This window comes from Ictalurus punctatus, chromosome 2 (assembly GCF_001660625.3).
Source record: "Ictalurus punctatus breed USDA103 chromosome 2, Coco_2.0, whole genome shotgun sequence".
Taxonomy (NCBI): domain Eukaryota; kingdom Metazoa; phylum Chordata; class Actinopteri; order Siluriformes; family Ictaluridae; genus Ictalurus; species Ictalurus punctatus.
The window spans coordinates 39,201,183-39,225,307 of NC_030417.2; the positions used below are offsets into that span (position 1 = coordinate 39,201,183).

At 41.7% G+C, this 24,125-nt stretch overlaps 2 protein-coding genes across 3 annotated transcripts; both read left to right on the forward strand.

Annotated features, from left to right (window-relative positions):
* The first annotated feature begins 1,610 nt into the window (after positions 1-1,610).
* LOC108280715 (perforin-1) lies at positions 1,611-7,934 on the forward strand. Its single transcript, XM_017496053.3, has 5 exons — positions 1,611-1,698; positions 5,598-6,153; positions 6,272-6,410; positions 6,532-6,749; positions 6,903-7,934. Exons 2-5 carry the CDS (start codon positions 5,624-5,626, stop codon positions 7,780-7,782), a joined length of 1,767 nt encoding a protein of 588 aa, XP_017351542.1. The 5' UTR covers positions 1,611-1,698; positions 5,598-5,623; the 3' UTR covers positions 7,783-7,934.
* Positions 7,935-10,809: 2,875 nt separating this feature from the next.
* On the forward strand, positions 10,810-23,493 carry LOC108280700 (perforin-1). 2 transcript variants are annotated; one of them, XM_017496021.3, is made up of 5 exons: positions 10,810-10,905; positions 21,092-21,647; positions 21,766-21,904; positions 22,058-22,275; positions 22,430-23,493. In XM_017496021.3, exons 1-5 carry the CDS (start codon positions 10,902-10,904, stop codon positions 23,307-23,309), a joined length of 1,797 nt encoding a protein of 598 aa, XP_017351510.1. In that variant the 5' UTR covers positions 10,810-10,901; the 3' UTR covers positions 23,310-23,493. The 2 variants fall into 2 exon arrangements, with proteins under 2 accessions (XP_017351510.1, XP_017351520.1); XM_017496031.3 differs by lacking the exon at positions 10,810-10,905 and adding an exon at positions 17,530-17,638.
* Positions 23,494-24,125: the final 632 nt, after the last annotated feature.

Below are 24,125 nucleotides of genomic sequence, written 5' to 3' on the forward strand. Positions count from 1 at the left end.
TACATGCATCTGAGAGCCATGTGTTCAGTGCCACCACTCTGCTGAATCTCTCACTTCCTCTCCGAACGGGTGGTACTGGACCACTAATAAACACCTTAAGCTTCAGAGAGCTCACTGTGTTCAACAGATCACTAAAGTCCTTTTTTAATACTTCAGACTGTTGCTTCACAACGTCATTTGTCCCTATGTGCAGAATATTTTGGTTTTCTTATCCCACACGTTTCTTACATAATTTACAGCAAAGTCACCCACAATCAGAGTTTGAGGCCCAGCCGTTGGCTATCCCCGTAGCCTTTTACTCTCTGATTTACTCTCAGTCCTTACCTTGCTGTGTGAGGATGAGGTGTTATCCAGGTCAACAGACGAACATCCGGGGTCCTGTAGCAGTGGTGCAAATCTGTTCTCCAGTTGCACAGACGGCTGTTGGGAAGGTTTATTGCTAACTTTCCATTTAGCAGCTGTCCACGGTTGTCTCCTATTAAGGACAGGGGTTGAAGAGGTGTTCTGTCCGGATGATAATCCAGACCAGCCAGTCGCATCACATAGCTCAGGGCGCTGGGCACTGCTTTTTGCTCGTCCTCCCATTTCCCAGGCAAATGATACACCCTTTGGCTTTCCACCAAGACAGTTCCAGGGAGGACTACCACTGTTAAATTTATCACGGCGTACATAGTTCTCCTGCTTCTTGTTGGTGGTAATTAGCCATGAGTTTACATGTTCTTGTCCATTATTCTGGGTACTTAGTAAAGTAGTGTCATTCCCACGTAGTCCAATCACATCCACATTCACTTCTAACCTGTGTATTTTGGTTTCCAGCACTGCAATTTTCTGTAGAAGTTACTGGAAGTCGTCTAACCTGTGGATTTTGGGCTCCAGAACTGCAATTTTCTGTAGAAGTTTCTGGAAGTCATCCATGGAGAAGAGAGGCATCTTGTTGCTAATTAGCCTTAGCTACAACTCCAGATGCAGGCTTGTACTGTTGATAGGCCGCACTCATTTAGTACTAAGATCATAAATCATAAGATCATAGAAGTGTTTAAAATATGGTAATAGCATACTTTATCTGAATAAATGGCAGTTCCAATGATTTATAGATATCCAAGAGCCACTGCTCATAATCCAAATTCTTGAGGAATCCCCAGCTAAATCCCCCGGCTAACTAGCTAAATTAGTTAGCTGTGCTGGCTCCCCTAGAAACAAGGTGTTTCTGTCTGCAGACAGAGTAGTGTAAGTGTGTGTGTGTGATTGGAAACAAGTGTCCCTGATTAGAACTCTGAGGATGTTGAACATGTCCGTGTGTGTGTTTGGGAAGTGTAGCTGTTGTCGGCCATGTTTATAGTTCGTGGTGCATTCTGGGAAATGGAGTTGCTGTTTTGCAGTGGTATGACCGATAGCGCTGATGAATAAATAAATCATAAGGGAAAAGTACCAAAATGTAAGGTTTGAGTGTCTAGAATTCAACAGCACCGAAATGTAATTATTAATAATAACATATTTACACTCTACACACACTCACACATCATTTCACACCTTTTTTTCACACCCCTCCAAATTTATCGACCTATTTATAGACCTGTCTACAGTCGTTAGGTGCCATGTCTTGTACATGTATAAATACCCCCTAAAAGCTTTTTCAGAAGACCATTTAGAAGACCTATGTACAGTGCACAGGTTATATCTGCTCAGACACACATCAAGGTAAGTGGAACCATCCTTGTGTTTGAAATACGTCCACTTTTAATGGACATTTTCATAATTCTTTTTCCCCCCAATTATGTATATTGATGACTTTATTACAGCAAATGTATTGAATGGTAAATATATTTTAACTATTGTCACAGTTTAGGAAATATTTATGAAATGTTTAGGAAATGTCTTGGGGGACAAATTACTGTAATTATAGGCTACACAATGCTGAGATTGTTCCACAAATCCATTAGGTAACAGCAAAATTTAAACATGTTAAAATAAAACTAGGAAACTGTAACATCAATGTTCTCTGTTTTCAGTCCCAGAGGTCCTCGTCTCTGCATAACTTAGCTTTTCTCTTATATCACACACCTGATTTAATAAAAGACTCATAATTAATAAGCTTTTGCGCATTTATCTCGTCTGCAAGAAACACTGCAAAAGTGTCCATGTGGAGTTTAGCATATATGTAAGAGATAATCCAATTTAATGCATTAGAATGGTGTAATACACACCCGGCCCTGGTTTATCACACTTATATCACGGTCACTTGCCTGCACTGACACGTACATTAAAGCTGTAACTGATGTGTGCAGTGCAAAATTTGACTGAAAGGATAAAAATCACAGTTAATTCAGTTGGTTGTTTTACATACAGGTTGTTAGATCTAGAATTCTGCCCACTGTAAATCATACACAGAGATAAAGTAGTGCGAGAAGATTACATTTATTTGAATTAATTATAATAAATAGTTATTAGAGAGAGAGAGAGAGAGAGAGAGAGAGAGAGAGAGAGATTGTGTGTGAATTACCTGCTTCTGTCCCGTGTCCCTATTAATAATGAAGCCGTGAGTTTTACTATTGTATGCTAATGTTACTCTAGGTTACAAAGGTTACAAGATATACACACACATCTGTGTAAGGAGTAATTTGGTTCAGTAAACAATAGACTAAACAAGATGCAAGACAAGACAAAAAGACAACATGTACATCAATGAAATGTACGTTAATGAGTCAGTACGAATTTAGTCAAAGAAAAAAGTGAACAAATACAGTAGTACTGACGGACTAACCAGCAGCAACAGTAGTGATTGGAGTTGATGTGTAACAGTAATCAATGCAGATGTAACACAGTGATACATTATGGTTTTACATACATTATGTGGAAAAATATTATCACACTGAAGCAGAATTTAAAAATCTATCCTCCATTTTATGGGGAACCAGTGTAAGGATGCTAATACTGGTGTAATGTAGTCTATCTTTGTAGACCCTGTAAGGATCCTAGCTGCCGCATTCTGGACCGACTCTAAACGAGACAAGGCAGTTTGAGGCAGTCCGGTATTCAGTGAGTTGCAGTAATCTAACCTTGACGATATTAGTGAGTGAATCACAATCTCTACACAATCTGATTTAGAAAGAAAGAGTTTTACTTTTGCAATTGATTTCAGATGGAAAAAGCTGCTTTTAACAACAGCACCGATCTGTCTGTTTAACAGTAGTGATGAGTCCAAGATCACGCCAAGGCTCCTTGCATGATCTTGCACATTTAACAACAGCGGACCTAGCTGGTCAAACAGTCCAGGTAAAGAGAACTCGGAGGGGCTGAGATTCAGAAATTCAGTTTTGCTCTCATTTAACTGTAAGAAATTGTCTGCCAGCCAGCAGGAAATATCATCAAAGCAATTTAGGGCATTCTCTATTGATGATTTTTTTTGTCCAAGCATGTTGGATAATAAAATTGAGTGTCGGCAGCATAGCAATGATAAGACATGCCATATCTCTGAAAAATTGAGCCCAGTGGTCACATGTAGACGGAGAATAGTAAGGGTCCTAGAATCGACTCTCGACAAAATAAAGGCGCCAATATAGAGGAGAAGTTTTTTAATTCAACAGAAAATATGCTTCCTTTCAAATAAGATACAAACCAGTGTAAGGGTGCCCTGAACGCCAACCATACACTGCAGACGATCTAAAAGAATATCATGATCAGTGATGTTGAACACGGCACTGAGATCCAATAAAACTAAAATGGCACAAGCCTGAACCTTGGAAAGGAAAATATCATTAGTTACTTTTAACGGTGTAGATTCAGTACTGTGTAGAGATCTGAAACCTGAATGACATTTATCTAAGATATTGAACTTGTATAGGTAGGAGTAGAGCTGTGTGTACATAACTCTCTATAATATCCTGGAAATGAAAGGCAATTTTGGCAAAAACTGCTGGATCCAAAGAAGGTTTTTTTTTAGCAGAGGATGTACCAAGGGCGTAACCATGGTATGGACATTGGGGGGTCCAAGTCCCCCCAACATCCAAAGTTTGATACTGAATATTCACATATTTATAACATAGTTTTAGGATTACAGTTACTGTTTGAATTCACGTGATTTCTGAGTGATAGAAGCTCCCACAGCATGGGGAAATTGTAGGGTGCTGTGGACGTCCTGTGGGAAGATGTATTCTCTGCTTCATAACCTACCATGAAACCTACCACACCAAGTAGAGGCGAGCTAAGATGTGTGCAGGCAAACCACACACGCCAACATTTAAACACGCAATCACGACTTTTAAACAAACTCAGAAAGGATGGCTACCTATGAAACTAAATTGGTAGTATATAGTACAACTATATATGTTGTAAATACAATTTCCCCACGGATGCTTCCAAGCAATGCTGTGCTGCCTGCATCGTGACCAGGTACCATTATTTTCCCAGAAGAGCAATGATTGACTTAGATGATCATTTTAATTTGATAAACTGAAGATTCTGTTTGTGTAACTGGTGTCATTTATTATGTTAATGTCATCATGCTGTTTAGCTTGCTATGTAATAAGTGTACAGAGTGTACAACAGTATATAGTGGTAACCAGAAACATTAGCTATGTAAAGGGTACTGGAGTTTTCTTTTCTTAATTCTAAAGACAAACTGCCATAACTAGTTCTGACTGGAGAACTACAATATGGCCACAACTCAGACGTTAGTTCCATATCTCTCGTTGCCAAGCCAGCACACCTCAGCATTATGCTGAGCCTTATATCTGTCAAATCACTTAGTTGTCCTTAGCCCAAGTGTAGTGTAAAGGAATGAAATGCTGTGCAACTTTCCTCACTTTCACTCGCATGTATAACAGTCTGTCACAGCGTGAGGGTTCACAGCGTCGGCGGGAGGATGTGCAAGTGAATGTAACATTAATGGTCAAAAATGGTAACTGGCGTTAGCCTAGCCTACTTCGTGGGTGTGCAAATATCAACAGTTAATTGATGTTCTTAAGAACAAACCAAGCCATAGCATGATGCTTCTACACTAAGCTAAGTTCACCTACTATTTAGGGAAATAGTTTCTTACTGTCTGAAAAAAGCTCGTATCCTCTGCTGCACTTTTCTACACTTGGCTGCTGTCTCCATTTCTTACAGACTTAGCGGCTAATATATATCAACGAACTTGCGTTGAGTATGGGCGCAACAAAGTGTACAATTGGAGGGGGAACACACCTATTTTCCTTAACAAATGGAAATATATTAGAAAGGAATAGACATAAATAAATAGAATAGATGTAGAAAAGACAGATCGGTTGGCAGGGTTCATTAAAGGGGGCCGTATAGAAAATATTTTGTGTAATACTGTATATTGGGGGGGGGCAGATTGGTATTTCCTCAACATTGGGGGGGGCAGCCCCCCCCAAAGAATGCGTGGTTATGCCCATGTGTCTCCCCCAATATACAATACAAAATATTTTCTACATGTCCCCCTTTAATGAACCCTGCCAACGGATCTGTCTTTTCTTCAGGAGATTTATTTTATTATAGATGCAAAACAAACACCATACAAAGTGTTGTAAGGGCGTACTTAAGTGAAGTAACTTTAAATATTTTTACACTAACAAGTCTGAATTTTTTAAATAAAGAAATAGGACACACACCAGGTCCAGCCATGCTGCAGACACTTCTGATTTGGGCAGTCTTTGCCACAACTCTCCCTCCTCCAACCTGCCAGCGTTGCTTCAAGGCCAATGAGTCTCAGTGTGACAATGCGGACTTCACTCCAGGATCCGACCTAGCAGGAGAAGGCTTTGACATCACCACCATGCAACGGAAAGGGGCCTTTGTCCTTGACATGAGCTCCTGGCTCCAGAAGGACAAGTCCTGCACTCTGTGTAAAAACCCCTACATGGGAGGTAAAACACAGAAGCTCCCGGTTTCTGTGGTGGACTGGAGACCAAGTCAGAAGTGCAGCACAAAGTTATCCAGCTCCGTCTATCAGTCCAGCGAGGCCCTGGTCAGCGCCAGCACCTCCTCTGTCGAGAACAACTGGCAGTCAGACTTGCAAATAACAACTCCAAAAGTCCAGGGATCACTGATGCTGGCAGGCAGTAACTCCAAGCTGGCCGATTATTCAATGAAGAAGACCAAAAACGACAAGTTCAGCTTCACCAGTCATGATGTCATATGTGGATACTACAGGTAGGATGTGAAAATTTGTGTTTTGACAATGCCGTCTCATGTTGATTTATATTTAATTATACAAATACAGCATCATTATCACTGTTTCTTGAGTTCTATTTCATGGTCTGTCTTCTAGATACAGGGTTTCGAACCGCCCACTCCTGCACCCAGAGCTAAGTGACGAATTAGGAAGTCTCCCCGAGATATACGATGAGTCATCAAAGTACCTCTATTACAAGCTGATTGACAAGTTTGGTACTCATTATATCTCAAAGGTGAATGACATAATAGATTTCCACAGACTCTGAAGCAGACTCGTCCATCTCAGATTTAAAGTGTTCTATTTATGAACAATGAATACAACTTCACAGTTCCAGAATGAATACCTGTGTGCAGGTGACTCTGGGTGGAGAGGTTCGCTCTGTGACCAGCATCAAGGAGTGCGAGGCGTCCCTGCAGGGTCTGAGCGTAGATGACGTGAAGATGTGTCTGGACGTGGAGGCTTCTGTCAGTATGGGAATAGCTTCAAGTCTGCAGACTGAGGCTCATCACTGCAAGAAAACCAAGGAAAAGACTATGAATAAAAAGAGTTTTGCTAGCAGCTTCAGTGACAGGTTTGTACCACATATCTCACTCTTTGTAAACAACTTATTATAAGTTATTATAACTTATTATAAGAACCAAAATGAACACTTAGTTCAGCTGGTTAAATTATTCTAAACATATGTAAATTATTCCAAAAACTTGTGTTTCTGTCATCCCCAAAGAGAAACAAATGTGATTGGTGGCTACACTCAGAGTGTCGACCTCCTTTTCTCAGCAAATAACGACCCAAAGGCCTATAAGGAGTGGATCACATCTCTGCCTGCTCACCCTGATGTGCTGTCCTACTCGCTCACGTCCCTTCACGAGTTGCTGCCAGCGAAACAACAAATACGAGCGCATTTGCGCACTGCCATCAAGGACTACATCCTCCAGAGGGGCCTGTTGAAAAACTGCACAAGCCCATGTAAGACCGGTGTGAAGACCAACCCCAATGAACCGTGCAGTTGCAGTTGCCACAACAAACCGGATGTGGCCCTCAACTGCTGCCCAACTCAGAAAGGATTTGCTGAAGTCACCATAACTGCAATCAGAGCCACGGGTTTATATGGAGATTACTGGACTCAGACGGACGGATTCGTCAAGATCCTCCTCAATGGACGGACCAACAGAGGCCAGACGTCCGTGATCTGGAATAACGATTCACCAACTTGGAACCAACAATTCCACCTTGGAACTGTGGACCTTACTCATTTCAGCAGTGTGAAGATGGAGGTGTGGGACGAGGACAGTGATTCAGATAACGACCTTCTCGGGGCATGCAACGCTCCACTGAAATCTGGAGTGAAGAAGGATGTCTGTGCACTCAATCACGGAGTTCTCTATTATAAAGTGGAGGTGAAATGCATTCACGGTTTGGCTGGTTCTTCATGCATGGAGTACAAGCCCTCTCCCATGGATGCACAGCTGGAGAAAGTGTACGTCTCCCGGAACGCTCGCCCGATTCCCAGAGGCATGCTGCTGGAGATGGGAGTGCTCCTCGATGAGCGTATTCCCCGCTTCAATCAGAGCAACATTCGCAAAGCTAAAGGTCTTGAGTTGTAGACCAGTTGTGTTCTTTGTGCATACTCACGCCAGTTATCATGCTGTTTGAAGTAGAATAGGTGCACGTGTTACTGGCACATTATTACTAAACCTTTCCTGCTCATTTGTGCTGCCATTGGCTTTTATTTCAAGCCTAATAAAAGTCTCATGAAGCAAAATATTCTGGAAATATTACTGAATTATTCTTGGAAAAAAACAGATATTGTGTGTCGTGTCCAATAAATGCATGGGTTACATTAGCAACTTTTAATAAGCATTTAGAAAACCTCCTCAAGAAAACCCACAAGTCTAGTATTAACATAAATCATGTGTTTTGTTCTCCAAACACACACACACACACACACACACACACACACACACACACACACACACACACACACACACACACACTTGAAATAGGGATAAGTGGCCCGAACCCCTATCATTTGCAGTACGAGAGGTCCCAAAAGCCTCCACGGGGTGCTCCCTGTTTGAATTGCTATATGGACACAAGCCTCACAGCATCTTATTTGTCAGGAGGCGGGACCGCCCAAGAGTGAAAATGAAATTCAGTATATTCTTGACCTGCCAATGGGGCAATTAAAACAGGAGATTATGCTGCAGGTGCACGCACATCAATCCAGGCTGTATGTAATAGGTGGCACTTGGCTATGTGAGTTTTCCAGGGAGAGAAGGTGCTCGTATTATTACTCACTTTGAGCTCCAAATTAATCGTAAAGTGGCAAAGGCCAAAGTGAGTCGGTGATGTCAATTAAGTGGTAAGGCAAACAGATAAAGGTACACAGCAGATATACGACCTCAATCTCCTTAGGTGATGGAGAGAGATAGTCTCTGTGGCTTTGGCGATGGTAGCTCTGTAGAGCAAGCGGCTGGAACCGGCAGTGAACCAAAAACATGCGGCTCAATCCGCTCCCTTTTTGGTGACTCCTTTTTTATTATAATTTTTTAATTATAACTATTACACAACAAAGCCCATGATTTGCCCAGGATCATGAAATGAAAAAAAAGAAAAGTCATTACTATCGACAAAACAAGCAACAGACAAAATAATACCAATAAACAAAGTTTTATTACACTTAAAATCTGAAGGTCTGACAGACCCTCAGTAAGGTCTAACCAAAATTGTTTTGTCCTTCCGTTGGCTCTGTACACTTTCGCTGTGGTACACTCTAAAAGAGCGATAACCTTCAGATATGACATTCAAGTAGACATAACTGGGGTAGATGATTCCAACCACACTTTTAAGATAACTTTTTTAGAAGCAGTAAGAGCAACTGATAGGATCATCCTTTGATAAACCGATGCAGAATCATCAAGTAAAAGAAAAAGCAGTGGGTCCTGTTGGATCTGAGTCCTCAGAAGATCTGACAGCACGTCCTGAACAGAGGATCAGAAGGAGTCCATCCAAAAACATTCCCAAAACATTTGCATGCATGTACCTGGACTTGCACTGCTACACAAGTGACAAAACGGGTCAGACTTTCTTTTCATCTTATATAACAAAAAGGGAGTGGCATATATATTAATTTATAATGAATCATTTGATGAGCCAGGTTCTTTGAGATAACAAAACAATTTCCCCAGAGAGTATCCCAATCGATCACTGTGTTAAGTGAATATTCCCATAACTGGAATATTTTAATATTGCCGTACCAGAAGTGATTCATAGATTGTACTCACTAAACCTCTAGAAGCCTTATAAGAATCTATCCAATTTATCATATGGTGAGGAGTGACCCTAGTGGACCAGAGTACTCCATAATCTTTCAAAACAGACCTCAATCTTGAACACACAAAAAAAAAATCCTGGGAGAGAGAATTCATATTTTAGACTCTGAAAGGATTTGAGACCTTATCGTTATGCAAATCTTTTAGAGTATAAATACCACATTCAACCCAGCTTTTGAAATAAACAGCTTATGACCTATTATGCCAGATGGGAGTAGTCACTATATGAACATGAAGCTCCCATGATCTTCTCTGCCTCCTTCCAGATTTTAATAGAATTACATATAATTGGTCCAAAATTGACCATGTTTTTGGCTCAATCCACTCCTGTCCCCTGCAGACACTGCCTCTCACCATTCCAAATTACAGAGGTGGCAAAGTTTGAATTTTCCAATGTGTTTTCGCCTCTACCCGGTCACACTAATCTCATAGAACACCACATTGAGATGCCCCAGGGGTGACATGAACTCAAAACAAGTGGTGCAGGAAGAGCTTGCAGCCATGCTCAATATGGGTGTAAGAGTGCAGTCCCATAGTGACTAGTCCAGTCTGGCAATCCTGGTTTCTAAAGCAGATGGGACGATTCATTTTGGTGGTGACCTTTCAGTGAAAGGTCAGCATGGTGTTTAAATTTGATGCGTATCAAATGCCACGGCTAAATGAGTCGCTCAGTCGATTAAGTGCAGCTCGCTTTTATTTGACACTGGGATATTGGCAGATCCCCTTGACTCCAATATCTCATGAGAAAATAGCCTTTTCCACTCCATTTGGTTTATACCATTTTGTCACCATTCCTTTTGGATTTTGTTGGCTCAAATTTAGCCTATTACCCAAAAACATTTCAAACTCAACTTAGAAGCCAATACTCACATCTACCTCTGAGCCCAGTTGGAGATAGAAAAAATACACCAGCCGTGAGTGAGAAGAAGCAAGGGTCCAGATTTATTGTTCCATTCCACCACACGAGATCCACACCGATGAGAATTCTCAAAAGTGATCCCAATCCCCTGAGCTTAAGCTCCAGTATTTATACTGTATTTACACACTAGATAACCCATATGTTTCCAGAAAAGGCCTATTTCACTTACACATAGAATTGAAACCAATGGTTTTAATTTACACATAAAATCAGAACCCAGGCATTTCTAATAACCCAGAAAATAAAAACCCAGAGTTTTGAATTACACAGAGAATCAGAAACCAGGATTCTCAATTACCTAGGGAAATAAAATGACGTAGACAAGACGACTAAACAACCGGGAGGGACCTTGTTCTTATCGTTATCTTGGGGGGGGGCAGTTTGACCCAGCCACCCTTATAACTGGCTCTCTTCATGGTTCTCTAAAAATTAAGGCTTTCCTTGCGAGACGAGAATCTTCACCATCTGAATCATGAGTAAGTTATATTTTTCCTGTATTTCTCGTTTATAATTTATTTTCATATTTGCACTATATTTCTTATTTTATATATATTTATACTACTTGAAAAGCGGTTTACTGTACTTCCAACTTCTTGATATCATTACAGTTCTACTGTCCTGCATATCCTACTATTCTGTTTTTTATAGAGTTTCTCTATTACTATAAGATATTATTAAAGTTATTCATGTGTGTGTATGAGGAAGAGAGAGTGTGTGTGTATGTATGTTGTGTCTACTTGCCTGCCCTTGACTGTACGAGCGTGTGTGTGTGTGTGTGTTTTTAGCACTCCTCAGCTCGTACACTTCTTTTTGACTTTTTTTTGACTATTACTGCTCTTAAATTGCTCGTAATTCCAATCTGTCAATGTCCGCCTAATCCCGCTTCTATGTGTCTAGGTGCCCGTTTTTCCTTCTTCTCCCTTTTGCTGGATGCTAGGTCTCCCTTATGTTTATTTTATGACATTTTTTATCCACAACAATTTTCTCACAGCAAAGCCAAAGAAATGTGCAATTGGATAGGTGGAAGTACAGTATCTAGGCTTCCACTTGGGCCATGATCAGGTGTGTCCTTGAATGCCCGTTTGTGAATGGAGGTCAGAGAAAAAGAAAAAAGACAAGTTTACACTTATGGCATTTGGCAGATACCCGTATCCAGAGTGACTTACATTTATCTCATTTATACAACTGAGCAGTGGGGCCCAGCAGTGACAGTTTGATGATGTTGGGGTTTGAAATCATGACCTTCCAATCAGAAGTCCAATGTGTTAACCTTTGGGCTACCACCACCAGCCATGATGTCTCATGTGGATATTAACGTAATAAACGCAATGGGCGTTAGGATGGACGCAAGCGCAGATAAGAGCTTTTATTTAAAGGAAGGCAGGCAGACAAATCCAAAACATCTGACAATAGCGTGGTAAAAAACAGGCAATGGGTCAGGCGATTGGCACACAGGCATAAATGAGGCAAAACCAGAATCAAGAACGAGTGCAAGAATGAGATCAAAACAATAACACCAGAACTGAGAGTACTTCGCAAAGTCATAGTGATAGAACAGTCCCTTATATACAGTGGTTGTAAGTGTGTGTGAGATTGGATGTAGGTGTGTGTGATCAGAATGAGTTTGAGTGTTCTGTGTGTGTGAGTGTTCTGGGAATTGCAGTTCATGGCGGCTATGTTTGTAGGCCACCGTGCAGTATGGGAAATGTAGTCACTGGCTATGTCATCAGTCTCAGATATGAGGGGAACTTGGTTAGTTATGACGTTGGTTTCAGGCATGAGGAGAACTTGGTTGTTTGTGTCAACAGACTCTGGTGTGAGCATAACTTGGTTGGTTGTGATATAGGCTTCAGGCGTGAGCAGAACCTGGTCGGTCGTGACGTCATTTTCAGGTGTGAGCAGAACCTGGTTAGTTGTGACGTCGGTTTCAGGCATGAGGACTTGGTTGGTCATGTCAACAAACTCTGGTGTGAGCTATCTTCGTTGGTCGTATCAATAGACTCTGGTGTGAGCATAACTTGGTTGGTCGTGACGTTGACTTCAGGCATGAGCAGAACCTGGTTGGTCATCATGTCGGTTTCAGGCATGAGGAGGACCTCTTTGATCTGTTTAATGATCTTGAATTGTCCAATGTAACATGGACTGAGTTTTTTACAGGTTTGTGTTTGTCTGAGTGGAGAGCCAGACTGTGTCACCTGGCTGGTAGCATGGATGCTCGCTGTGATGACTGTCAGCTTTCCGCTTGTAGATACAGATGGCTTGTGTTATGCATTGATGAGTGCTTTCCCAGATCTGCTCGCTCCACTGGAACCAGTGGTCGACTGCTGAGGAATCTGTGGTGCTGGTGTTCCATGGGAACAGAGGTGGCTGGTAGCCTAAGACACACTGGAATTAGTTGTGTTGCTGAGTGACGTAGGGAGTTCTGTGCGCATTCGGCTCAGGGGATGAATCTGAACCAGTCCTCTGGGTTGGCTACACAGAATGTTCAGAGGAACCACCTGATATCTTGGTTGGCACGTTCCACTTGGCCATTGGCTTGTGGGTGGTATGCTGAGGTTATATTGACAGTGGTGCTCATTTTGCTCATGAAGCTGGACCACATTTGTGATGTGAATTGTGGTCCTCAATCATTGACGATCTCCTTGGGGATTCCAAAGTATTGGAACACGTGTTGGAACAGTACTTCTGCTGTAGTAAAGGCTGATGGGAGGGATGGTAATTGAATTAAGCAGAGTGACTTAGAGATCCTGTCCATAACCACCAAGATGCTTGTGTTTCCCTGAGACTCTGGCAGGTCGGTGAGGAAATCCACAGAGATATGTTACTAGGGATGCTCTGGAATGGGCAGAGGAACCAGTGTGCCCACTGGTAATGTTCAAGGAACCTTGGACTTGGCACAGGTTGAACATGACGAGACGACTCAATGCACATCCCTCAGCATGTTGGGCCACCTGTACATCTCATATATTAGATTGTAGGTGCGCTGTAGTGAATGCTGGGCTGTTCCAGCCGGTGAAGTTTGAGCACATACTGTTTACCAGGAGGACATCCAGCTGAGATCTGAGAGGTTAGGATTCAAGCTAGAGTCTGATCTAACTCCCACTCAATGGAGCTGAGAGTACAGGTAGGTGGGAAAAGGAAAACGTACCTGTGCCTCTGGGCCGTGTACCTGGGAGAGTGCATCAGCTGTGATCTCCATCGATAGGACAGTGTGAACTGGAAATGTGAGAAGAACAAAGACCAGTGGGCTTGGCATGGTGTCAAATGTTTAGCAGTGCGTAGATATTCGAGGATCTTAAGATCTGTGAAGACAATGAATGGGTGTGTGGTCCCCTCTGGCCAGTGTTGCCATTCCTCCAGTGCTAATTTTTCAGCTAGAAGATCTTTGTTTCCCAGATCATAGTTCTTTTCTGCAGAGGACAACTTTTTGGAGAAGAAAGCGACTGGGTGAAGCTAAGGTTTGTCCCCAAACCTCTGAGACTGCACAGCACCAACTCCAGTCTCTGAAGCATCAATGAAAAGTTTAGTGGGATCTGGGTGCATGAGAAAAGGAGCGGTGGTGAACGCCTGTTTGAGTCGTTTGACTACCATTTTGGCAGCTGGGTTCCATGGCAGCCTCTTAGTTTTCCCCTTCAGTAGAGACATCAAGGGGTGTGCTATGGTGCTGAATCCTCTTATGAAACAGCAGTAGAAGTTAGTGAACTTAGTTAGTGTTAGTGTTAGTTAGTGAACCAAATACCATCTGACGCAGGAGATGTGGAGTGTCTGATGTATCCCTGTTGCAGTGCCTCCTGAATGTATTTCTACATGGCTCTCTGCTCACCAAAGGACAGCAGACACACCCTCCCTGGACTGGCTCCAGAAAGTAGTGTGATGGTGCAGTCATACTGCCGGTGTGGTGGTAGTCCACTGGCTCTCTCCTTGCTGAACACCTCCTGGAGATCCTGGTACTCGGATGGAATGTGAACTGTGCTTGTTTGGTCTGGGCTTTCGATGGTGGTAATAGCTAGAGGAGTGACGGCACCATGGAAAACACTGCTCCTGACAATATGGAGACCAGTGCGTGATTTGCCTGTCAGTCCAGGAGATTGTGGGGATGTGTTGGTCCAGCCAGTGTGGATAAATATTCTGTCCACTACACAGTTACAATTATAATTTGTTACAAAATTAAGTGTACTTACAACCAATTGCCCGGATGAAGACTATCGGATGAAGTCCCACACGGAATCAGAGAGTGAGGAAAGGCAAAGGTCCAAGTTTATTGTTCCACCACACGAGATCCACACAGTTTGAGACGTCCCAAAAAGTGATCTAAAAAACCAGAGCTGAAGCTCTCCTATTTATACGGTTTTCTTAGGGTCAGGATGACCCAGACACCAATATGTTTAGAGTTTGCTGTCCCCAAAACACCATTACACCTGTGAGACAAGGCCGTTCCCAGAGCCCTTATCTCACGGAGTTAGCTGTTCCCAGAGACCCTTATCTCACAGCTGCAATCCAGTCCCAATACCCTTATCTCCAGCCCGTCTTGTTTTACTCTTAAAAGAATAACCTGACCTTCGTCTGTGTCACTCCTGACTGGTTTAACGTGAGAAAGGATTTCTCCACATCTTCACACTCTCCTGACTGGGTTTTCGTGAAAAAGGATTCTCCACACTTTCACACACATTATGAGTAAGTTTTTATGTTTGTTCTGCATTTCTGTTTTATAATGCTTGCATGTACATTACCCTATAATAGTTTATCTCTGTTTTCTGCATACACACCAGGCCTCTGTGTGTTTCTTTGCCTGTACTCCCCCTTTTTCTCCATTACATCAAATACCAGTTCTAGGTTTCAGTGTAAATAAATCTGAGCGTCAGTCTTTCTTATCTCCTTTACTGGAGGGGCTGGATTTGGATCTGAACACTCGCTATCAGCTCGTGCATCTCACTGCCGATATCCCTATGCTGATCAAACCCTCTGGGGATACGAAGCAAATGTGTGTGTGGATGCCTCTACACAGACAGACCCTCTACCCGCTGTCCCTTCCTCCAACTATCAGACTGATGATGACACGGCCTTCTCTGACCCTGGCTCTGACCTCTCTCCCCCTTTTTCACCTGCCAGCCCTGATTATTCCCCCCGTACACATCAGTTGGCATGTCCCCAGGACGTACCCCTTTTTACCACCTGTTTTCCCCCTATCACTCTACCTTGCCCACGGTTTACCATCCCACCAGCCCAGTGAATTCTCAATAAAATTACATACTACTCATACTTGGTCTCCCTCGAGTTTATTTCATGTCTGTTTTGTATACAACACCAGGGCAGTCCGAGGATGACTGGGTGTTGGACTGAGACGATGACATAGGGTGATGGTGATGGATTCCCTATGCAGGGCACTGATCTGGAGATAAAGAGGTTCGGTCCAGTATGAGATCAATCCTCCTCCGATTGGGGCTCCATCGATGGCTTGGAATAAGGGTCAGACAGGGATGTTGATCTTCTGCGCTCTATCATGGTCAATGAAGTTCCCCGCTGCTCCACAGTCAATTAGTGCTGTGAGGACAGAGGATATCCCGGAGCATTCTACTATGACTGGTAAAATGAAGGCTTGAGGAGAGAATAATTGGGATGGACTTACACTTTGGGAGCAGGATGTAGAGAACATGCTCTCCCCGGTGTCCCGATGAAACTTGAGAGGACACTGCCGGATGTGACGGGTGTCTTGTCTGCAGTAAAAGCAGCGAAACTCTCGACAGCATTGCTCCTGCTCAGCTTCATTGAGCCACGCACGCCCCAGCTGCATACGCTCCGCCAAGTTTTTCGGTGCTGTGACAGCTCCATCGCAAAGGGCTGGATGGCAGCTCAGAATTAGGCAATCAAGACAAATGGTCAGGTCGATGAGCGAGTCAAGAGTGACTTGGTCATCATGGCAAGCAAGTTTCGTCAGTACTTCCGGGTTTAGTCCATTGCAAAACACAGTTTTCAGCGCTGCTTCATTCCACTCACTCCTCGCAGCGATGGTCCGGAATTCGAGAGCATATTCTGCTATGTGTCATGAGCCATGGGAAATGGTCATAAGCTCTTCTCCCATTTCCTTGCTGTCCGGATTGTGATCGAAGACACGTTGGAACAGCCCCACAAACCGATCATACAAGGAGATGATTTCGCCATCTTGTTCCCATACTACTGTTGCCCAGGCTTTGTCAGTTAATAGCTCCATGTAGTAGGTGATCTTGCGTGCTTCCAGCATGCCTGCATAGCTGGCAAAGAACAACAAGCATTGCAGAAGAAAATCCTTGCATCACGCTGGACCACCTGCATACTCCTCTGGCATTAGTATCAGAGGAAATGGGGTGTGAGTCTGCATGACTGCCGGTGTGCTCTGGGAAAGCCGAGTGACCTGTTCGGTCAGATAGGCAAGCTGTTGGTGGTGTTCTCCTATGAGCTATCCATGGTGAAGTATTCTGTCACGATTTGGAGGCACAGACAAAAGCAAATGCAGATATGGCAGTGTAATAAAACAACAACAAGTCCAAAGGATAAGGCAGATGTCAATTATCACGAACAGGCAGAGGTCAGGCGATCAGGCAAACAGTACAAACAGGGCAGGGCAAAGAGACAAGATTGTAAATGGAAGCAAAGTCAAAAAACCAGAATAAACAGACACGGTACAAAGGCTTGGTATAGACAAAAGGCAACTAAGAATATAGTTCACAATTTGATGACTGAATGAGAGTCTCTTAAAAGGAGTAGTGCTAGTGTGTGTGATTGGAAACAAGTGTCTCTGATTAGAACTCCTTGAATGGTGAACTTGTCCGTGTGTATGTTTGGGAAGTGTAGTTGTTGTCGGTCATGTTTGTAGTTCGTGGTGCATTCTGGGAAATGGAGTTACTGTTTTGCAGTGGTATGACCGATAGCACTGATGAATAAACAATTCATAAGGGAAAAGTACCAAAGTGTAAGGTTTGAGTGTCTAAAATTCAAGAGCACTGCAGTGTAATTATTAATAATAACAGTCTAACACACTACACACCCTCACATATAAGGTCGCACATTTTTTTTACACCCCTCAAAATTTATCGACCTATTTATAGACCTGTCAATAGTTGTCCTGCGCCGGGTCTTGTACATGTATAAATACGCCCTAAAAGCTTTTTCAGAAGACCATTTAGAAGACCCATGTACAGTGCACAGGTTATATCTGCTCAGACACACATCAAGGTAAGTGGAACCATCCTTGTGTTTGAAATACGTCCACTTTTAATGGACATTTTCATAATTCTTTTCCCCCCCAATTATTTATATATTGATGACTTTATTACAGCAAATGTATTGAATGGTAAATATATTTTAACTATTGTCACAGTTTAGGAACTGTTTTAGGAAATGTTTAGGAAATGTCTTGGGGGACAAATTACTGTAATTATAGGCTACACAATGCTGAGATTGTTCCACAAATCCATTAGGTAACAGCAAAATTTAAAAATGTTAAAATAAAACTAGGAAACTGTGACATCAATGTTCTCTGTTTTCAGTCCCAGAGGTCCTCGTCTCTGCATAATTTAGCTTTTCTCTTATATCACACACCTGATTTAATAAAAGACTCATAATTAATAAGCTTTTGCGCATTTATCTCGTCTGCAAGAAACACTGCAAAAGTGTCCATGTGGAGTTTAGCATATATGTAAGAGATAATCCAATTTAATGCATTAGAATGGTGTAATACACACCCGGCCCTGGTTTATCACACTTATATCACGGTCACTTACCTGCACTGACACGTACATTAAAGCTGTAACTGATGTGTGCAGTGCAAAATTTGACTGAAAGGATAAAAATCACAGTTAATTCAGTTGGTTGTTTTACATACAGGTTGTTAGATCTAGAATTCTGCCCACTGTAAATCATACACAGAGATAAAGTAGTGCGAGAAGATTACATTTATTTGAATTAATTATAATTATTTATTATTGAGAGAGAGAGAGAGAGAGAGAGAGAGAGAGATCATCTGTGAATTACCTGCCTCTGTCCTGTGTCCCTACTAATAATGAACCATTTAACAGAGTTTAACTACTGTATGCAAATGTAACTGTACTTTACAATATATATATATATGTACACACACAAACATAGACTCTACCGATTCTTTATTTTTTCCCCCCACATTTTAGAATAATAATAAAGTCATCAAAACTCTGGAATAACACATATGGAAGTACAGGAATTATGATACAAAATCCCAAATAAATCCAAATAATTTAATATTTTAGCATCTTCAAAGTAGACGTCCTTTTTGCAGAGAATTTCCAGAAATGTATTCTTGGTGTTTTCTCACCCGATTTCTTGAGGAATTTCTCTGAGATGATTTTTAAACAGTATTAAAGGAGTTCCCACCTACAGTGCACACTTATCTCCTGCTTTTCAGAATATTTCACTCAGAATCGTCTGTTTAAAAATATTTTTTCTAAATAAAATGTTAGATTTCTAATGAAAGAAATGAATATGTCGGCACGATTAAGTTTTTGGGTACGACGCCAATTTCACACATTTAATCATACACCTTCAGATCATGAGAAACATTTCAGTTGAGAGTCCACAAACTTTTGACCAGCAGTGCATATTATATATATATATATATATACATATATATATATATATATATATATATATATATATATATATATATATATATATATATTATGCATATATGCATACTCACACATATTTTAGACTAAACAAGATGCAAGACAAGACAAACCAGTGTAAGGATGCTAATACTGCCACATTCTGGACCGACTCTAAACGAGACAAGGCCATTTGAGGCAGTCCGGTATTCAATGAGTTGCACTAGTCTAACATTGACAATATTAGTGAGTGAATCACAATCTCTACATCTGATTTAGAAAGAAAGAGTTTTACTTTTGCAATTGATTTCAGATGGAAAAAGCTGCTTTTAACAACAGCACCGATCTGTCTGTTTAACAGTAGTGATGAGTCCAAGATCACGCCAAGGCTCCTTGCATGATCTTGCACATTTAACAACAGCGGACCTAGCTGGTCAAACAGCCCAGGTAAAGAGAACTCGGAGGGGCTGAGATTCAGAAATTCAGTTTTGCTCTCATTTAACTGTAAGAAATTGTCTGCCAGCCAGCAGGAAATATCATCAAAGCAATTTAGGGCATTCTCTATTGATGATTTTTTTTGTCCAAGCATGTTGGATAATAAAATTGAGTGTCGGCAGCATAGCAACGATAAGACATGCCATATCTCTGAAAAATTGAGCCCAGTGGTCACATGTAGACGGAGAATAGTAAGGGTCCTAGAATCGACCCTTGAGGGACCCCACAAAATAAAGGAGCTGATGTAGAGGAGAATTTTTTTAATTGAACAGAAAACATACTTCCTTTCAAATAAGATGCAAATCACTGTAAGGGTGCCCTGAACGCCAACCATACACTGCAGACGATCTAAAAGAAGATCATGATCAGTGGTGTCGAACACGGCACTGACATCCAATGAAACTAAAACGGCACAAGCCTGAAACTTGGAAAGGAAAATATCATTAGTTACCTTTAACAGTGTAGATTCGGTACTGTGTAGAGATCTGAAACCTGAATGAAATTTATCTAAGATATTGAACTTGTATAGGTAGGAGTAGAGCTGTGTGTACACAACTTGTGTTGACAGCTTGGAAAAACACCACTTAAAGTACTCACAAACTGTGTGTAATTGCTGTTACTGTGGAAGCAATGTTTGTAAAAAAATAAATAAATAAATAAATAAATAAATAAAATTTTTTTAAAAAACCATCTTTAAAAAGACATGGGGACAAAACATCCAGTTTGCAACTGGAACACATTGTCAGAGCTATATCAGACTCCTGCACAGTGGAGAGTGGGTCCAAGTGATACAATGAACTTTGCAAATAAAACATTTTTTTTAAATCCTCACAGGTCTCTAGTGTGGCATTCAGAAAAGCAGTCCTCGACAGATTTAAAACGGCATCAATTGTCTTAAACAGAACTTTTGGCCGATTTGCATTTTCAGAAATGATATTAGAGAAATATTTTGCTTTCGCTTCCTTTACTGTACTGAGACTGAGAAGCAGGGACTTTTCACCAGCGTCTGAAGAGCAAAGAGTTGAGTTGTCTGAGGGCAGAAGGAATGAAGCTCTTTCTGAAGCAGCATATTTTTGTCATCAGGAGTCTTTATCTTTTGCTTTCACTGATGGTAGATCACATCCAATTATTATTATTAAGGCCTTGTACACAATGTCTTACTCTTGATGTGAGGGTCAGTATTGCCGTACCAGACAGTAAAGCAGGATGAGAGTATACTTTGGATCATTTCCAAGTGGAACTGTATCAGCAGCTGCTTCTTTACTCTGTAACTCTTCAGTTTTCTGAGGATGTAGAGTTTCTTTTGGGCTTTCTTGATGATGGTGGTGATACTGAGAAGTGCAGAAGCACATGATCAGTATTAGGAGGTGTAGTACAAGCATCTTTTCCTGCGACCTGAAACTTGTGCTGTGCTAATTATAATTTATCAAACAGGAGACAGATTTATTTTATTATAGATGCAAAACAAAAACCAAACAAAGTGTTGTAAGGGCGTACTTAAGCGAAGTAACTTTAAATATTTTTACACTAACAAGTCTGAATTTTTTAAATAAAGAAATAGGACACACACCAGGTCCAGCCATGCTGCAGACACTTCTGATTTGGGCCGTCTTTGCCACAACTCTCCCTCCTCCAACCTGCCAGCGTTGCTTCAAGGCCAATGAGTCTCAGTGTGACAATGCAGACTTCACTCCGGGATCTGACCTAGCAGGAGAAGGCTTTGACATCACCACCATGCAACGGAAAGGGGCCTTTGTCCTTGACATGAGCTCCTGGCTCAAGAAGGACAAGTCCTGCACTCTGTGTAAAAACCCCTACATGGGAGGTAAAGCACAGAAGCTCCCAGTTTCTGTGGTGGACTGGAGACCAAATCAGAAGTGCAGAACAAAGTTATCCAGCTCCGTCTATCAGTCCAGCGAGGCCCTGGTCAGCGCCAGCACCTCCTCTGTCGAGAACAACTGGCAGTCAGACTTGCAAATAACAACTCCAAAAGTCCAGGGATCACTGATGCTGGCAGGCAGTAACTCCAAGCTGGCTGAGTATTCAATGAAGAAGACCAAAAACGACAAGTTCAGCTTCACCAGTCATGATGTCATATGTGGATACTACAGGTAGGATGTGAGAATTTGTGTTTTGGCAATGCCGTCTCATGTTGATTTATATTTAATTATACAAATACAGCATCATTATCACTGTTTCTTGAGTTCTACTTCATGGTCTGTCTTCTAGATACAGGGTTTCGAACCGCCCACTCCTGCACCCAGAGCTAAATGACGAATTAGGAAGTCTCCCTAAGAAATATGATGAGTCATCAAAGCACCTCTATTACAAGCTGATTGACAAGTTTGGTACTCATTATATCTCAAAGGTGAATGACATAATTGATTTCCACAGACTCTGAAGCAGACTCGTCCATCTCAGATTTAAAGTGTTCTATTTATGAACAATGAATACAACTTCACAGTTCCAGAATGAATACCTGTGTGCTTTTGTTGACTGGAAATTCTGTGGCTGTGTGCAGGTGACTCTGGGTGGAGAGGTTCGCTCTGTGACCAGCATCAAGGAGTGCGAGGCGTCCCTGCAGGGTCTGAGCGTAGATGAGGTGAAGATGTGTCTGGATGTGGAGGCTTCTGTCAGTATGGGAATAGCTTCAAGTCTGCAGACTGAGGCTCATCACTGCAAGCAGGCCAAGGACAAGACTACGAATAAAAGGAGTTTTGCTAGCAGCTTCAGTGACAGGTTTGTACCACATATCTCACTCTTTGTAAACAACTTATTATAAGTTATTATAACTTATTATAAGAACCAAAATGAACACTTAGTTCAGCTGGTTAAATTATTCTAAACATATGTAAATTATTCGAAAAACTTGTGTTTCTGTCATCCCCAAAAGAGAAACAAATGTGATTGGTGGCTACACTCAGAGTGTCGACCTCCTTTTCTCATCAAATAACGACCCAAAGGCCTATAAGGAGTGGATCACATCTCTGCCTGCTCACCCTGATGTGCTGTCCTACTCAGTCACGTCCCTTCACGAGTTGCTGCCAGCGAAACAAAAAATACGAGCGCATTTGCGCACTGCCATCAAGGACTACATCCTCCAGAGGGGCCTGTTGAAAAACTGCACAAGCCCATGTAAGACCGGTGTGAAGACCAATCCCAAAGAACCGTGCAGCTGCAGCTGCCACAACAGACGGGATGTGGCCCTCAACTGCTGCCCAACACAGAGAGGATTTGCTGAAGTCACTATAACTGCAATCAGAGCCACGGGTTTATATGGAGATTACTGGACACAGACGGACGGATTCGTCAAGATCCTCCTCAATGGACGGACCAACAGAGGCCAGACGTCCGTGATCGGGAATAACAATTCGCCAAATTGGAACCACCAATTCCACCTTGGAACTGTGGACCTTACTCATTTCAGCAGTGTGAAGATGGAGGTGTGGGACGAGGACAGTGATTCAGATAACGACCTTCTCGGGGCATGCAACGCTCCACTGAAATCTGGAGTGAAGAAGGATGCCTGTGCACTGAATCACGGAGTTCTCTATTATAAAGTGGAGGTGAAGTGCGTTCACGGGTTGACTGGTTCTTCATGCAAGAAGTACAATCCCTCTCCCATGGATGCACAGCTGGAGAAAGTGTACGTCTCCCGGAACGCTCGCCCGATTCCCAGAGGCATGCTGCTGGAGATGGGAGTGCTCCTCGATGAGCGTATTCCCCGCTTCAATCAGAGCAACATTCGCAAAGCTAAAGGTCTTGAGTTGTAGACCAGTTGTGTTCTTTGTGCATATTCACGCCAGTTATCATGCTGTTTGAAGTAGAATAGGTGCACATAATATTGGCACATTACTACTAAACTTTTCCTCATTCAAACCTTTGCTCATTTGTGTTGTGTTTTGCCTTTTTGAAAGCTTAATAAAAGTCATATGAAGCAAAAAATTTTTACAGTTGTGTGGTTTATAAATTACATATTCACACCTACTATTATAATATTTAAAGTGGAATATTTGCACATAATATTGGTGTATTATTTTCCTGCTCATTGGTGCTGCCATTGTCTTTTAAAGCCTAATAGAAGTGTCATGAAGCAAACATTCTTGAAATATTACCGAACTATTCTTTAAAAAAAAAAAAAAAAAGATATCATTTGTCAGGTCCAATAAATGTATGGGTTACATTTGCAACTTTTAAAAAGCATGTAGAAAACCTCCTCAAGAAAACCCACAAGCCTTACAGAAAGTGAGAACTGCTGAATGTGGTTTTGATTTTGAGAGCTTGAGGGAAGACATATCCATGAGGGTAGAAGAACATGTGCAAGAATTTTATTGCAAGTACAACCCCTGGCAAAAATCACCACACTTGTTTTTTTTACTTCATAGCAAATAAACAAATCACAGATATGCCAAAAAAAAACTGTTTAATAGCTGACCATGCTGGCTTTGTGGAACATACCTCAAACAAGTTACATGAAATTATGTTAACTAATGCCATATTTTTTCCAGATCAAGTAGAAGAAAAAAATGTAAATCACTCATTGTTGAGGAAAATATGGAATCACCTTGTAATTTGCATTTCTAAAACAA

Coding starts and splice junctions, on each gene's coding strand:
- LOC108280715 (XM_017496053.3), top strand. CDS start 5,624: ATGCTGCAGACACTTCTGATTTGGGCAGTCTTTGCCACAACTCTCCCT. Junction 6,411..6,531: donor GTACTCATTATATCTCAAAG/GTGAATGACATA, acceptor ACCTGTGTGCAG/GTGACTCTGGGTGGAGAGGT. Junction 6,750..6,902: donor GCTAGCAGCTTCAGTGACAG/GTTTGTACCACA, acceptor TCATCCCCAAAG/AGAAACAAATGTGATTGGTG.
- LOC108280700 (XM_017496021.3), top strand. Junction 21,905..22,057: donor GTACTCATTATATCTCAAAG/GTGAATGACATA, acceptor GGCTGTGTGCAG/GTGACTCTGGGTGGAGAGGT. Junction 22,276..22,429: donor GCTAGCAGCTTCAGTGACAG/GTTTGTACCACA, acceptor CATCCCCAAAAG/AGAAACAAATGTGATTGGTG.